This window comes from Vipera ursinii (assembly GCF_947247035.1).
Source record: "Vipera ursinii genome assembly, chromosome: 2".
Classification (NCBI taxonomy): Eukaryota; Metazoa; Chordata; class Lepidosauria; order Squamata; family Viperidae; genus Vipera; species Vipera ursinii.
In genome coordinates, this window is record NC_139513.1 from 126,692,495 (window position 1) to 126,709,334 (window position 16,840).

At 37.2% G+C, this 16,840-nt stretch overlaps 1 protein-coding gene across 1 annotated transcript in view; it reads left to right on the top strand.

Moving 5' to 3' along the window:
• The window catches only part of LOC310635988 (E3 ubiquitin-protein ligase RNF213-like), an 88,607-nt gene that overhangs the window by 51,931 nt on the left and 19,836 nt on the right, over positions 1–16,840 (top strand). The window contains exons 27-39 of the mRNA XM_083355413.1: positions 1,203–1,303; positions 2,752–2,934; positions 3,054–3,211; positions 3,299–3,401; positions 3,580–3,694; positions 4,679–4,895; positions 5,105–5,301; positions 5,920–6,042; positions 9,185–9,295; positions 10,077–10,319; positions 11,236–11,317; positions 13,180–13,214; positions 14,556–14,650. Coding sequence (XP_083211539.1) covers positions 1,203–1,303; positions 2,752–2,934; positions 3,054–3,211; positions 3,299–3,401; positions 3,580–3,694; positions 4,679–4,895; positions 5,105–5,301; positions 5,920–6,042; positions 9,185–9,295; positions 10,077–10,319; positions 11,236–11,317; positions 13,180–13,214; positions 14,556–14,650 — 1,763 coding nt within the window. The remainder of the gene's footprint in view (positions 1–1,202; positions 1,304–2,751; positions 2,935–3,053; positions 3,212–3,298; positions 3,402–3,579; positions 3,695–4,678; positions 4,896–5,104; positions 5,302–5,919; positions 6,043–9,184; positions 9,296–10,076; positions 10,320–11,235; positions 11,318–13,179; positions 13,215–14,555; positions 14,651–16,840) is intronic.

The following is a 16,840-nucleotide window of genomic DNA, read 5'->3' on the forward strand; positions in this document are numbered from 1 at the left end:
TGATTATGTTACTCTAATTCTAACATTGTCTTAGTTTTCAACAACACCCACTTTTTCATCGAAACCAAACAGCAGGCTACAAAATAAAATTTAAAATCAATAATCGTAATCCTCTTTCCTTTGGATCTTGAAGAATTTTATATTCAGCTCTTGGTTTTTTTATTATGCCATGTAAATCTAGATACATCTTTTTTATCATTGCTTAAGAGGCAAATCATTTTTCAAAGTATTGTTTGAAATAAAAGCATCATTCTAGAGTACATTCATCTTTACCTCAAAACTTCTCCAAACAATGATATTTGTAACTTTTCTCATTTTTAACAAGTCTTAATTTCATTCCACATCTTAACATAATTTCTTCTTTTGTCCTGGCCACTTTTTCAGAGGCACAACTGAGAGCATTTTAACTAACTGCATCACTGTTTGGTTTGGTGGTAGCAGTGCCTCAGATAGAAGGTCCGTACGGAGATTGGTAAGGACAGCTGAGAAGATATGCAGAACACTGCTTAAAAGCGTTATGTGCTTAAAGCTTGAAATATTGTTTAGAGACCTACACACCCACTTCATGGGGTCTCTTTCTGTTGCTCCCCTCTGGGAGGAGGTTTTGAAGTATTTATAGCAGAACTACCAGATTCTGTAACAGCTCTGTTCCCTACGCCATCTGTCTGGTAAACTCTCAAGATTCGTTTTTCTCGCCATATATATGTATACATCCAAACTAGACTTTGTTGTTTCTCTAGGTCATACAGTATATGTGTTTGTATGTGGCTATGTGCTTATTTTTTTTGTCATGTTTATGTAGTGTATATTGGAGGTGGTTACCCTTTGAAAGCTGTATGCAGTGAAATCTCATTTTAATGTATGCTGATTAGTGTATGTTTAAAGTGACAATAAAGTTATTCTGTTCAATTCTATTCTAATTATTTTGAAATAATGTACAATTTATAAGTCATTTTAATAGGCAGGTATTTTGCTTTTTTCTCAATTTGAAAACCAGCTTTTGTAATCAGTTCTTTTTGATCTTCCATTCTCATGGTTTTTTTCCTCCTTACTAATTTAAAATTAAAACAGTGTTTTTAAAAGGTTTGATATTTAAGCATTTTAAATATTTTTAAATGGTAAGTGAGAAGACATGTTAGTCCTATACTTTCACTTTTGGAAATTGTAATGATGGCATTTCTCTCCCCACTTTCATCTCCCAGTGTTTTCAGTGGGATTCTGACATCAAAACTATGAGAACATTCAGTGCAGTGATGAGAATACTATGTCAGTGCAAGGAAGATGCCAGTCAATCATTTTGCAGGTAATGCTTTAGGAATGGAATGATTGGTATAGGAAGGCTTCAAAAATATCACAAATGTTTTCGTTTCTGTTGAACCTCAACCTGGTATTTAACAAAAAGATCAAGACCTATAGTAACTCAACCTGGCTCCCAAAACTCTCTTTGTAATAGAGGCAGCAAAGGTACGAGCCCTTATGAATGAATGACCCCTTTCTGCCTTTATAAATTTGTGTTTTCCTCTTCTACTCTATCTCTTCCTTCCCCATGAGAGTGGGGGGAAAAAAGCAATGGAAGAAATGCTTATACAAGGTCACAGACATAGGTTCAGAATATGCACCATCAAACCTTTTCCTGGATGCTTATTATCTCACTGTCACATAATACAGAAATCTGAATAAAATAAAAGAGGAACTGATTTTTCCCCCAAATTAATTTAAACAACCAAACTATAATACAGTGGACTGGCATAAATGGCAGTATTTACAAGTTGTTAATAGGTGAATAGTAGAGAAAAGAAGGTACATTTTGAAATAAAATTCTTGCCTAGAAAGTAAATCTTAAGTCAATTGGTATCAATAAAGATTATAGGGAATCACTAACAAAAGAGACAGAACTGCAGATTATTTTAATCTTCGGTATACTGAGTAAAACTATGCCTGCTGATTCTCAGGGCTAGATTTCAGGATTCAGGAGAAATATCTTTTCTGAATGTGGACACATGCTTCTTAAAATTAGGTTTGTAATTTGTAGTTCCTATTCTTAAACAGCCATGAAACGTAAGTGATAAGGAGGACTCTCTTTAGCTTTTCCTATAAATCAGTTGCATCATTACATGGAGGGAAAAGATCAATTTATGGTGACTCATATGTTGGTAACTTCAAAATCAAATTATTAGTGTGTTTTGTCTGTGGCTTTTCTTAAAGATGGTCCAGAAATTGTAACCAAACCACAATGTAGCAAAACCTCCCAAAGGTCTGGCATAACTTCCCAGTTGAAATATTTTTTTCTAGTTGTTGGTGGCTTTGTGGTACCAATACAAGCTGATCACAATGAACTTGGTTTACGACAAGTTTAGTTGAGGATTGCTTACTCTGACGGAGTACGCCTCATGCTTTTAGGTCACCAGTGAATCTTTGCACATATTCATTAGATAGCTGTGATTAACTCTACTTTTCCTATGAGAGAAGTTGTATGGGGGAAGGTACTGACCCTGAGGTTAAAGCAAACCCCTCCTTTTGATACTAGGGCTTAAAACAAAGTTATTTGCCCAGGCATTTTAATTGTAATTTTGCTGCTCTATTTCTGGATGCAGCCCTGGACCATGTTAGGAATGGGCAACATACAAATACTCTAAATAAGTAAAAACAAATGTGAAGGGTAGAACAGGGCTTACCTATGCTACTACTTCATTGTGAACTCTGTAGTTAAGTATATATTGCCGCTTACATGTTTCTCTCTTGATTTCACAGGTTTGGTTTAAGCTCATGCCCAATATGTTTGGGCGATCCTAGAGATCCAGTAAACCTTCCTTGCGATCACGTATTTTGTTATGATTGTATCAAACAGTGGCTGGGGCCGGGACAGATGATCTGTCCACTTTGCTTGGTCAGTCTACCAGATGATTACAATCCCACAGTATCTGAGGAGCACAGGTGAACCTTGTCCTTCTTATCCATCAGATAAATTTTTTCTGAGGACATTCAGTTGCTGCATTGGCTCTGCATTTCTTGGTAGTTTACTAGATAAATAATAACTTACATTTTCTCCACAGCATTGCCATAAAGAAAAACACCCAGTTCCGTAAATTATGCAACAATTTTTTCATAGACCTGGTTTCCACAATGTGTTTCAAAGGCAATAATCCCCCAGAGAAATCTGTGATTGAAGAGCTGTTGAATCTGATGTTTGTGCACAAGTCAGTTTTGAAAGGTATGATCATAACATCTGTTGAGATTGTTCTAACCTAAAGGGAAGGATGGTACTGTTTCTCCAGACTGATTTGCATTATATCCTTAGGAACTAGAAACTTACATACCAAGTGTTTGTCCCCCTTTGATGATGTGGTGGATAAAACCCCTGTAATCCGTTCTGTGGTGTTAAAATTGCTTCTGAAATACAGGTAAGATTTTCAACTGGGATGCATAAATTGGGGCAGAACATTCTACTTCAGCATCTCTGTTGCATGAGAAATGCATCCTTATGACCCTGGGGATATCTTTTTTATTTCCTGAAAATTGTTAAAAATAATAAAAATCCCTACATTATTTGTGGATAAATGGAGGTTTCTCTTTTGATAGCTTCAGTGATGTGAAAGTCTATCTACAAGAGCATTTATCACAAGTTGAAGCAAATCACATCATAGACAAGGAAGATAAATTAGAGCTGTACATGCTGTTCATCAGTTGTTTTGAGGTAACTGTCTTTTTCAGATTTCTTCAAGAGGGAAATGTGGCCAGTGGGACAGTAGGTTCATGTGGAAGAGTATTATATTTGCATGAAAAATAATGTGTGCGCTACTCTCCTTAAAGGAAAAGGAGAAGGAAAGGAAAAAGATAATTGTTCCTAAAGAATCTGTAGTTATCTTATTTCTGCTATGTTTTTTTGTTCCTGTACGCTTTGATTTTCTCAAAAAAATGTACGTTGTGTTTAAGTCAAACTCAAAGACATAAGATGCTGCTGTTACAAATCTAGAGGAAATGATTGAAAATTTAAAAAGTAAAGTGAATCAGTGTCTTCTCATTTTCCAATTTAGTTTTACATTTACCAAGTTATCAATTCTGAAAGTAGGATTGTTAAAGCAGCTTTTCACAGACCACATTGTGCCAATTTTTATTAAAATCAGCTTAAATCATTTTGCAGATCATTGCAAGTGAACATAGTTTATTAATTTTATTAACTGGACATTTTGTCACCATGTTCCTGATTTTAATAAACCAAATGATGTATGTATGCACTGTATGTATGTATGCATCTTAGTTCTTAGTACCAATTCTCCCTGTAGCCCTTTTTTTTCCTGAAAGTTTGACTTTCACCTGGAATTCTCACTTAAGAATCTTTTAAGTTAAGGCCAGTCCAGTGAACACGTGACAGAGCCAGTTTCCAGTTTTGCCTGCACACAAAGTTTCTCCCATAAACTTTGGTTAAAAGTGCAGAAATCTTGATTGCCCCTAAGTCAAAAGTGTAAAGCTTGAGGCATGCTTGAGCAGATTGGAGTTGGTAAATCTACTAGATCTAAAACCTACCCTTTCCCCTAAGGCACCCACCAAGCCAGGGGACAATGCTCAACCTTAAGCTGGATTACTATTTTCCCCTTCCTCTGCCTTAATATGAGGACAGAAGCTTTAACTAGTATAATATAATGTGGAAAATAATTGGAAAATATTCTTTTATTTTCAGGATTCATTGTGTGAGAAAATAGAAAATTTCCCCAAAGAAACCAAAATACGTTGCTTGGCAAAGGATGGGCATTTTCTGGAAAATTACATTCCTCAGTGGAACCGCCGCCATCCTGTCTCCCCCAAAATTACCATTGAGTATTTGCAAGGAATTGCCAACCTCCGCCTATGCATGGATAGAGCTGCAGAGGTGATCTTTGAAGTTCACGAAACTTCAGGCAAGTGGATTATGGTAGCCAGATGGAAATGCTAACTTGCCAGAGAACTCTCGTAAGCGAGTTCTTACTCAGTGGAGGGAAAAAATCTCTTTTTTTTGTAAATTCAAAACTTTGCAAGACAAATTCTCTTTGCAGGATAAGTTCTCCATCTTTTTAGAACTGCTGTGGTATGGTTGGGAATTAAATACCAACTTTTCTTCTTTCTGCAGACAATAGTGAAGATAAAGAAAAGCAAATCTACTTGGAAAAAGTGAGGCGGTTCTTCCATTGTATTCAGAATAACTGGCATAACATTTACCTTGTGCGAAAGCTTACTAGCCAGTATGGGTTGGAATTCACACAGAAGCTTTTGAGTAACCACCAGTATCACTGGGTATTCCCATCAGAAATAATTGAAAATCAACAGGTAATTCCAATATATTTCTGTCAACAACTTATAAATATTTAGCAATAGCTTCACAGTGTTTTATAGCCCTCTCTAAGTGGCTTACAGAGTCAGCATATTGCCCCCCAACAATCTGGCTCCTCATTTTATCAACCTCGGAAGGATGGAAGGCTGAATCAACTGTGAGCCGGTTAGAATCAAACTCCTGGCAGTGGAATGCAGAGTTAGCCTGTAATACTGCATTCAAACCATTGCGGCACCACACCTCTTCCAAAGACAGCTTTGCACAGATAAATGAATGGGTGTCAGAAGGAGTTTTTTGAAAGGATCTTTGTTTGACTTACCTTGATTAGATTGTCTTGCTATGAGATATTAGTGTTAAAATAGAATGGCTGGAGAGACAGCTGTCTGAGATTAAACTGTCAAACAGTTCCGAATGGCCAATGGATTCACATGCCTGTTTACTTTATGGATGACATAAAGGTTTAACTTTTAGAAGCTTCCAATTGTCCAGCTTTCTAAAGAAAGTCTGAAAATCCCATTGACTATGGTAGGGACAAGATAAATGAATGAGTGAATTAGTACATACGGTATGCCTTTAGGAGGTTTTTTTTTTAATTTTGTGGTTTGTGGCCTCAGACACTCCAGCCTGGTCACATTGATCGATTCCTGGTTTGTGGCAAAGACTACAAAGCCATACGCAATGCTGTGGGGGAAGCACTGATAAAAGGCAAGACAGAAGTCATTGCAGCAGCCCTGAAGGTAACTCCTTTCTTTCTGAGCAGCTTAGCTCTTCTTGGTTGGCAGGAAGGGGCCCTTCTCTTATTTGGTAATAAGCACAAAGTACTAAAGGATTTCTCAGATGCTTCATTCATTTCTGTTTCTATGAGCTATGCTGGACAAAAAGAGAGAGAGATTTTTGTTGATACTGCTTTTAAAGAGCCAAGTGGCATTCTGGTATTTTTTTCTTTAGTTTTTCTAGACAGTGTTAGATACCCAGTTTGAAAATTTGGAAGGAAGTTTTACTGGAATTGTTTACAAATGAAAAATTATTCTTCCTTCAGAAATAGCTCATAGCCTGTTTGAGCCAGTGAACCCCTTTGGGATTTAATTCTCATGGCAGCCATAGAGAAATTTACTCAATTTACTTAATCTTCTCTGTCATTCAAGATTACCTTATTTTGGTGTGTGTGTTTTTGGTGTGTGTGTGTGTGAATTTTTCCAAACAGCCCTACACTGTAATCGTTTCCTAATTTTATTTTCTGGGACCTGGAAGCATTCCTTCACAAAAAAGTTGAAGCTCATCCTGGCACTTTTCATAGCAGTGTGCTTAGTTATCCATAACTGCTTTAATTAATAGAATCTAAGGGAAAACACTGTGGGGAATAAGAAATATGTACAAAGGGTTTCCAGTGTGTCACACAGCTGCTATGGACGGTTAGGAGACTTGCTCTCTCTCTCCCTCGTCCAGTGTCGCTTCACTGGGGGCCCCTGAAAAGGGCCGAAAGTCGCTCCTAAGAGGTGACCAGCAAGGAGGGGTGCTTGCTGGATCGCGGGAGAGCCGCAACTCTCCCATTAGACTTGGCGATCCCTCCAAACTGGCGGATGAAAGGACCAGCCGTTAAGGCTTGTCCCTAGACCATGAACAGCCAAAGTCACATTTTCCACCAGGCAACTCTTAAAGCAGCGCGGAAGAGACTGGGTGAGATCTACCTCTTTTACACCCTAATTACTTTCTGTACCTCCTTAAGATGCTAAGCATTTTCCCCCCTGTGGTGAGAGAAGGGGGACTTTAGCGCTCCCTCCAGAAAGAGCGGCGATTAAATACCCAGGGGCATTTTAAACGTTGAAAAAGTAACTGAATCCCAATTGGAACTTTACTTCTCAAAGCATGTGAATTGAAAGATCTTTCATTTTTTATTCTTCATTGTCTACTTCTGTTGGAAATTTGGGTTTTTTCTTATAAAAAAGAAGAAAAACTGAAAAGATTAAAATAACTTTGGGATTCAAAGGGAAACTTTAAAAGGGGCCTGGCTGACTGCCCAGGGAAATAAGAGAGATAACCTTGAGAATTTCAAAACAACAGCTGTGAAAGGCTCTGTATTCCCTACCTTGGGGGGAAAACTTTTTTTTTCTGTTTTGGATTTTCTAAGTGTAAAGTCTTTAGTCTTAAATACCAATATGGAAGAAGACCAGGAACAAAATTTCCTCATCGATGAAGATCAACAAACTCTTACTATGTTAAAAACACTAATCCAAAATCTTACCACAACCAATGAAATACTAAGAGGCTATGTGAAGGAACAAGAAGACAGCCCAGATATGAAAGCCCAAACTTTGACCACAATTAAAGAACCATCTATACTAAATACAATTGAAAAAATGAAACATTCAAGTACCATGACAGAAGAATGTACTATTGAACAAATATTGATATTTGAAAATTCAGAAAAGACATTGACAACCTGGAAAAAGGAAAAGGTTTCTTACACAACTCAGAAGGAACTAGAGAATCTAGAAAAAGAACAGTTGGGTGAGAAGACAAACAATTCAGAACAACTACGTCGATATGGAAGAATAAAGATGCGACCCACTAGACCTACAAGTCCTCTCAAAAAAATGGTGATCGGATGGTTTTGCCAATATCAATTAATATACATGATATTACAAGGAGATTGGTTCGATCGCCCAAAAACAAGGACATGGAAGATGAATTGGCAAAGGAAAAAAGCTAGAATAAGACTCAAGAAGAATGGAGTTTCGACCATCTTACTGAAATCTGAAACAGAATGTACTTAAATAGATAAGATGTGTATGTTGAATACAAGACATTGCTATGAACTGAGATAAAGAAAAAAATTTGGTCATTACAATTTAGCAGTATAAATACTAATAGCTAATTTGCATATTGATTTGTGCATAAAGGTCATGTAAAGGTGAATAATGTAGATAAGCTAAAAACACTGTTGAAAGTAATAAATAGGTCTATATGGAATGTTAAAAATGAAAATTATTAGTGTAAGCAAGAGATAGCAGATATAAAGAGGAAGAGAGGAAGCATTAAATATTGAAATAAAAAGAAATTTTGATTACTACTTAAAAAAAAACACCTGAAAATTAGCACAACGGAAAGATATCATATTGTATTCTTAACTTGTTGACATAGAGGGTGAGAAGTAAACGGGATGTGTATTTTGAATATTAGATTTTGTGAGAAATGGTGATAGATGAATTGGGAGTATACTAAAAATCTTGGGAATGATAAATATCAAACGTTAAATCTAAATGTTAGTGGAAATTAAAATTCAAAAATCTATTAGGTCATTGATTGTCTAAAAGATTGTATGTTAAAACAATTAGAATATGTGTAAACTAAAAACTATGGATATATGTAAGAAAGTTATTTTCTATGTGATGAATAGGGTAAAACTTGTCTTTTAATTTACAAATAGACAGTATATATGAAGGGAAAAAGAGAGGAAATATTTATGGTAGCAATTTGAAATCTGTACTAATGATATCTGTATGTAATTGAATTACTACTACCCAGCCACCACGTTACTTTTCAAATATGTGAATGTAATATCAGAAAATCAATAAAATTTGTAAAAACATTTGCAGAGAGATTCTTATGCAAATCTGTGCCATTCCCTTGCCTGGTTTTCCCTTTACAGTTGGTGAGAAAACTTTTACAAAACAGCTTGGTCTAGCTGCTTATAGGTTAGTCTAGGAGGTTAAACTACTATGATTCAATACCTCTTTGGAATTTGGAGTGTAAGTCTGTGTTTTATTAATTCAGGTTTTATTTTATGCTCTTAATCATTCTGTCACCAGTCAAAGATGGAAACTGCACATTATCTTGTCTCTTTTTAATAGTTTCGGCTATTTGTATCTTTCCCTTCAGGCATGTAAGGACTCCAACTCTGCCCTGGCAGTTCATTTTCTTTTGACTGTCTTCAGAGAGCTCACATCACTGTATAGATGCAGAGACCCAAATGCTCACCCGAAGCAGAAGGTGAATTCGTTTTCATTGTGATCTGCAAATAAGGGTTATTTATGATGGAAAGGTCCTGCTAGTCATAGAAGCGACTGGGGTAAACTAAATCTAGGTTGGTTGTACACAAAACCAAGTGTTCTGTGTTTTCTCCTCAGGAAACTCACAGGAGCAGTTTTGAGCTCAGATCATTTCATGGTCAAACATTTTGCACATCCCGAATGGGTTGTGGTTTCTCTCAGCTGTTTCCATTTGGGAAATTTGTGACAAGATTGTACCTCTAAACCAGACCTGGGCATTTTGAGGCCCACAGGTCACATCTGGCCCGTGGGCAGTCCCAGTCCAGCCCGTGGTGGTGGCGGCATCGATGGTGGGGCTGGGTGGCAGTGACTGCGCAGGGGTGGCAGGGGTGGGGTGGCAAGGAGCAGAGCAGTGGGGGCTGGGGGGCAGGGCAGTGGTGGCCTTCCAGAACAATCTCAGCTTCTCATGTGGCTCCTTGGGAAAACTAATTGCCCGGCCTTGCTATAAACTAGATAGGATTTCCATATACCTGTTTTCTGTATTGCTATTTGTGTTTTATATTAGTGGATTAATACCTGTCCTGAGGTCTCTCAGTATTACTATATTGTAATTTTCCTAGGTCACTAAAGCAGGCAGCAAACAACTGCTGGTAACAAAGTGCAATAATATTAAATGAATGAGTGTGTAAATAAGTAAATAATTAATCATCGTTAGGTCAAGGATTAAGTCTTTTGAACCTATGGGAAAATCTTATTTACTTTTTTCCCCTTCCTTTATTCAGCAATGTGATCTACTTAAGGAATTCATCCAGAACTCCAGGGTTCTTCCATCTGCAAAACTGAAGGCATTTGCTGAATCTCTTGTGTCTAATCAGCTCCCCTTGCTGACCCTGCCCCCTCTGTCTTTCGGCCACAACATGATGGTGATTGAAATGGCAGTTCATGTTGCAGTTGTTTTGTTTTGTGGCCAGAATCGAATCCTTGAACCTCTAAGGAATCTGGCATTCTCACCTAATACCATGCTGGTAAGGAAGTTCATGCTGGACTTCTGTTAGTTTTAAAGTCTTTTTTTTAAAATGCATCCTGCCTCTTTGTTAACTTGAATATTCAGTAAGATTAACAACTACTATAATATGTAATGCAGATTTTTTAAAAATACAGAAATGAACAATGCTCAAATTAATGAGCAAGAAATCAAGGCCCAGAGAAAGCAGTTCCAGAGGCAGAGAGAGTGGGGTATCAAACACTCCATAACTTGGGAATGTTCTGTGGCAAGAGCCTCTCTTACATATTTTAACAACTGGATGGATCCATCATGGGAGAGGCTGTCCTTCAGAGAACCATTTAAAGCAGTGTTTCTTAATCTCGGTGACTTTAAGATGGATGGACTTCAACTGCTTAAATTATGTTCAGGAAACATTTGGTATAGGTACAATGGAACTGCAAGATCTTTTACTGGTTAATAAATTGTATAACATGTCAGTTAAACCTTTCAAACATTTTTCAGAGGTAATGCTGGGCAATAACAGTAGCACTTAGATTTATATACCACTTCATAGTGCTTTACAGCCCTCTCTAGGTGGTTTACAGAGTCAGCCTATTGCCCCCAACAATCTGGGTCCTTGTTTTACTCACCTCAGAAAGGATGGAAAGCTGAGTCAACCTTGAGCTGATCTGGGTCGAACCTCTGGCAGTGAGCAGAATTAGCCTGCAATACTACATTCTAACCACTGCGCCATCAAGGCTCAAACAAACTACTTATTTCCTAGCTTCTCTTTCTGTTTATTTATACCCTTACAATTTTGAGATAATTCTCAGTGTTTACTTTTTAATTATATGAGAAAATGACTTTGGAGCAGTTAGATCAGTCAGTCACAAAGAACTTATTACTGTGTATTGTTTAATATCATGATTCAGTTTTTCCATCTGTCCTTTTACCAGAACGCTTTTCTGCCAACCATGCCAGAAGATATGTTGGCTCAAGCTGTGCACTGGCAGTCAATGAGACGTGTTCATTGGTATAGTGAGTATCAACCTTTGGAGTATATGATGGGAAAGTCATAACAGACCTATCCAGAATATAGAGTTGAATAAACCTGGCTACAACCAGGAACATATTTTCATAAGTCATAGGGATATTTTGGTGATGGTCCTCAAATGATTAGGCTTGTGACCTACATGATGATATTTAAGAAAATGTGGTACGACTATAAGAACATAGGTCTGGGGTATAGGTGGCAAGGGTGGGGGTGGAAGAGAGAACTATTGACAAAATCATAGCCATTAAGAGAATGGCTAGTCATAAAAGACCATTTCATAGAAGGGCAAGCTAAAGCATGTAAAATGGAAATTAAACCTAAATGCAAGAGAAAGGTGTCATTGAGATACAAAACACAAACCTGCTCTGTTGAAACCAGCTGTTCTCTTTCCACACTCAATCCTTATCTCCCATCACAAATGTCTCTATGTAGGACTGTCCTCTCCCTTACACCCTTCCTTTTTATGAATACATATATATATATATATATATATATATATATATATATATATATATATATATATATATATATATGTTTTCTGAGGTTTTTGCGGGTGTTTGTATGTGGATCTTTGGTTATTCGGGTTTTTCCCCGCGTAGAACTAAACGTTGCGCCTACATCTTTAGTTCTACGCGGGGAAAAACCCAAATAACCAAAGATATATATATATATATATATATATATATATATATATATATATATATATATATATATATACATATATATATAAATATATACACACACACACACACAAGGCAGCCTTTTCCTTTCTTCTGCACCAACTGGCGTTACCAAGTCTAGCATTGGTTTCTAGCATCTTTATGAACCAAGGAGATTTATATACAATGACAAGAGGTTAAGAGCATGGCATTATTTTAGAGGAAATGTAAATTCAGTGTAAATTCAGTGGTGCCCATATTGTTCTTCCTGCCAATTTAAACCATTTGCCATGAGATCAGGGATGTCCATTTGTGATAGTTTAAAGAAGCTCACAGACATATGGTTTACAGAAATGGGAAATATTTATAAAGAAGTCTACAAATAATCCTGCCTTTGTGGTGACATGCAACAAGAAAATAAAAGCATCACTATTTTCTGATCATATATCATGCCATGTAACAGATACAGTGATAATCTGCAAAAATGTGCAATCCATCTCTAAAAGCAGCCAGCAAAATTTATTTTTAAAAGGCGTTTTCATCCAGTAGAATTGGATGTTAAAGTGTTGTTTGGCTCAGATGTAGTTTTAGTTGGAGAAAAGTAGAAAAACCCTTGGAAAGATAATATAGTCTTGCTGCTATATTGATGTACAAAACCTTTTCAGTTGCACTTGGTTTCTACAGCACAGGTGTATACATTTCCCCCTGAATAGTTCTCCCATTATTTTCTAAGAAATAAATGCTAATGCAGCTTTCATATTTACTTCTATTTAATATGATATTGCTGTTCTCGAAGATTCAAAATCCAAACTCTTCAATGTTTATTTAAATTCTATAATGCTTGTCTCATCTAATAGACTGTGGTTCATAATAAAACAATAGACACGAAGAAAAGCATAGATTAAAAAGACTCAAGTGCAAAGATAAAAAGTACAAGTTAGAAGTAAAAACCAAAATTAAAAAAATAATAATCTTGAGGATTTCACAGGCAATCTTTCTGGTATTTAGTTAAGGAAAGTATGGAATGTTATTTGCATGTTGAATGTCTTTTTTCCCCTTTGTTTTATTTATTTTTTACAATGTCATTAGCTTTTTGAAGTTAGATTATAATGATGAATCCTGAGAATAATTTAGAATTCTTGGCAGCATTGTACTAATTTACTCTTTGCTTTTCTTTATTCAACTAGCATGTCCAAATGGTCACCCCTGTGTTATTGGAGAGGTAAGAAATGGAGACAGGGAGGGAGATATATAAGATGGAATAACAATAGCATCACATGGCTGGATGCAGGGAGGGCAGGTTGAGAGGATAAAAAAGGCAGGGGACGAGATACAACAACAAAGGATAGGATTGACAGAGGTAGAAGGGGCAAAGAAAGGAACAACAGGAAGAAAGAAAGCAATAGGACTGGAACACGCACAAGGAGATGCAGGACAGCTAGGATATTTACTGTTAGTTAGGACGGGCGGCCCTGTCGTATGATCAGTGGGCAGGGCACTGAGTCAACAAGGTTTATAAACCAATTCCCCATCCCCTAGCATTTATCCTGATGACACTGGCAGTGGACCAGCGAAAGCTAGGTTGTTTTAGGTTTGTAAATAGTTGTTTTTAATGTTTTTATTGTTTTTGTACTATTTTAACAATAAACAGCTGTTTTATATTCATCCCGGAGTTCGAGAACTTCATATTGCTACATAGATATGCCCGGGATTCGCATTTGTATAATTATTAAGGATATGGATATGTGTGTGTGTGTGTGTGTGTGTGTATTTGTGTGTGTATGTGTGTGTATGTTATGTATATGTATATATCTAAGGGACGCAGTGGCTCAGTGGGTTAGGACGCTGAGCTTGTCGGATCAGAAGGTCGGCAGTTTGGCGGGTCGGATCCTGAGTGCCGCGTAACAGAGTGAGTGACTGTTACTTGTCCCAGCTTCTGCCAACCTAGCAGTTCAAAAGCATGTAAAAATGCAAGTAGAAAAATAGGGACCACTACGGTGGGAAGGTAACAGCGTTCCGTGCGCCTTTGGCGTCTAGTCATGCCGGTCACATGACCACGGAGATGTCCTCGGACAAGCGCTGGCTTTTCGGCTTTGAAACGGAGATGAGCACCGGCCCCTAGAGTTGGAAACAACTAGCATGCATGTGCGGGGGAACCTTTACCTTATATATATATACCATATATATATATATGTATGTATGTATGTATGTATGTATGTGTGCATGTATGTATGTATATATGATGATGACGGATGAGATTCTGTCGAAACGTTGCGCCTACACCTTCATTTCTACGCGGGAAAAAACCCGAATGACCAAAGATCCATATATATATATATATATAGGTATAGGTATAGGTATAGGTATATATGTATATATGTATACACACACACACTCAATAATATTATATATTTCTTAAGGCAACATTTTCTCAGCCACTTAAGTCACTATTCTTATCTTGATTAATAATTTATAAGTGATATTCTAAGCACATGGTAATTGGACTAAAATGAAACAGTGGAGAACTAATTTTGTTCTTTTTTAATATTTGCTTTTTTTCCAGTGTGGTCAACCTATGCATCGTAGTCATTGTATTGACTGTGGTCTTCAAATTGGAGGTGAAAATCACAGGCCAGTGCTAAACTTCCAAAAAGCAAGGTTTGAATTTCAATTTCTTGGAATTCTGACAGAAAATTTTATTTGTAAGTGCCAATGAAAAAAAAAGGCATTTACTGATCTTTTGGGTATACAAATAGTTTCCCTACCTGGCAAATTAGTTTGAATATCAACTGTGGACTGCTAATGTCAGTTTTCATTCTGAGTAGCTCTAGCTAATTTTTATCTTATTATGCCTACTCTCCTAGTCTCTTTGGTCTGAAGTCAGTTCATCAGTATTTATAATGTGATGAATCTAGCATGCAAAGGGATAGCTATAAATGCAACCTTGCGTTCTTGGTGCTGTCTGAGCTTGGTTGTTGTCTTGCAGGTGTTTCAGTACTCAAACTAGGTAACATCTGCAAGAAACATCTACAAGAAACATCTACAAGAAACATCTGCAAGACAACAACCAAGTTCACAGAGCACCAAGCACCCCTCATTTCAACCCTGATCTACAAATATGGAAGAGTTTTGAGTTCAAAAAGGAGAGTGCTTCTATTGCTAGGCAAAATTCACAAGGAAGTCAGTGGTTGTTAAACAAGTTAACATTTCTGAGATTTCACGGAAAGGGTTTTCATATACTAAGAGCCAATTACAATAGTTTCAAGTATGGGTCTATAATGTTAGTTGTCATCAAGAGGTCTTCCAAATGGTGGAAGATTCTCACACATAGGCTGAGAGAGAACCCTTTTAGAATCTTAGACAATCTAAGATCTAAAGCTTAGAGATTTGATGAGATTCCCACCCTTTGTTGTTTGTTTATGATTACCACAGTCATAACACATTCATTCTCTGAGAGCTTTGTCAGTCCTTTTGAAATTATTTACTGTACTGTGTCCTGCATTAGATTCTTGTAAAAGCACCACAACAAGCTTGTCGCAATTGCTCCACCTATTTGTGAGCCCCATTTGGGAGCAGTAATTAAGAATTGCAGACCCTAAGGCAGCTGTAGCCTTTTCACCTACATTCCTCTTCTGGGCCAAGAATTTCTCTGGCATCTTCACATCTTGTCTCAAGCATCTCCAGCTCCAAGGTTTTGCCACATTGCTGCCAGCACTTGGAAATCACTAGAAAAATTAAACCTTTTTGAAAGGTCTGGTCCATTTTTCCCATTCAGAACAAAAATCAGGCAGTGGTTCTGGCAATATACATCTTCTTAAACTCTCCTCACTAGTTACTTTCTCAAGAGGAACATGTTGCCTTGTGCACCCCAAAAATTGGATGCTTTCAATCCAGGTAGAGTTTCATTCCCCATTGATGCATGCACCTGATACTCTATCCTGCTTCTGTTCTTGGGGAAACCTCACCATCTTGTAAGTCCAGTCAGCATTCTTGTGGAGAGCTGCTGCATAAGATAAAGGAAAATGTACTTTTATTTTTGGAATTCTTCATCATTTGAAATCCAGTAGTCCGTTATCTGGATAGTTTTGAGTGTACTCTTAAGGCTTTTCCCATTGTTATAAAAATGATGAAGGGCATTCAGGACTGAGTTGTAGTCTCATACCATACATGCCTGTGGATGCTATCAGAATTATTTCTCCTGTCGTAGGTATCCATTCTCGTAACAAAATCTATTTATTCTACTTGAGTACTTACTGCATTATTATTCCCCATCTTATTTTCTTCTTCTGTAACACTCTTTACCTTTCAATTTTTTTTCCTTATGAAAAAATGGTTACCCTGTGTTTTCTTAGCTTACTTTTACTTCACCAATTGCAAAGTCTATGGAAAAATTCATTGAGAGAATTCATACTTTCTCTTTTCTGGAAATCAGTCATTGCTAACTGAAGAACTGTGATTCATTTAACAACTGTGGCAAGAAAGATCGTAAAATGGGGCAAAACTCATTTAACAACTGTCTCGCTTAGCAGCAGAAATTTTGGGCTCAGTTGTGCTCATTAAGTCGAGGACTATCTCTATCTCATTTCTAGTTGTTTGAGGAGCTGGCCTTACTCTTTAAAGCCCTAAGAGATTGACAGACAGACAATCTAAGGCAGGGTGAGTAACAGCTGAGGAACTGGGGATGCTTTTTAGCCTTCTGGCTTTCCAGGAGTAGCAGAAGAATCTGTACTGATATGGTGATGCCAATGGAAAGGGCAGAAATGAATTCTTTTTTGCTCTGCTTTTCATCCCCCCACCCCAGGGTTTTAAAGATAAGAATGGGAGTAGGATCACTCCCATTTTTCCCAG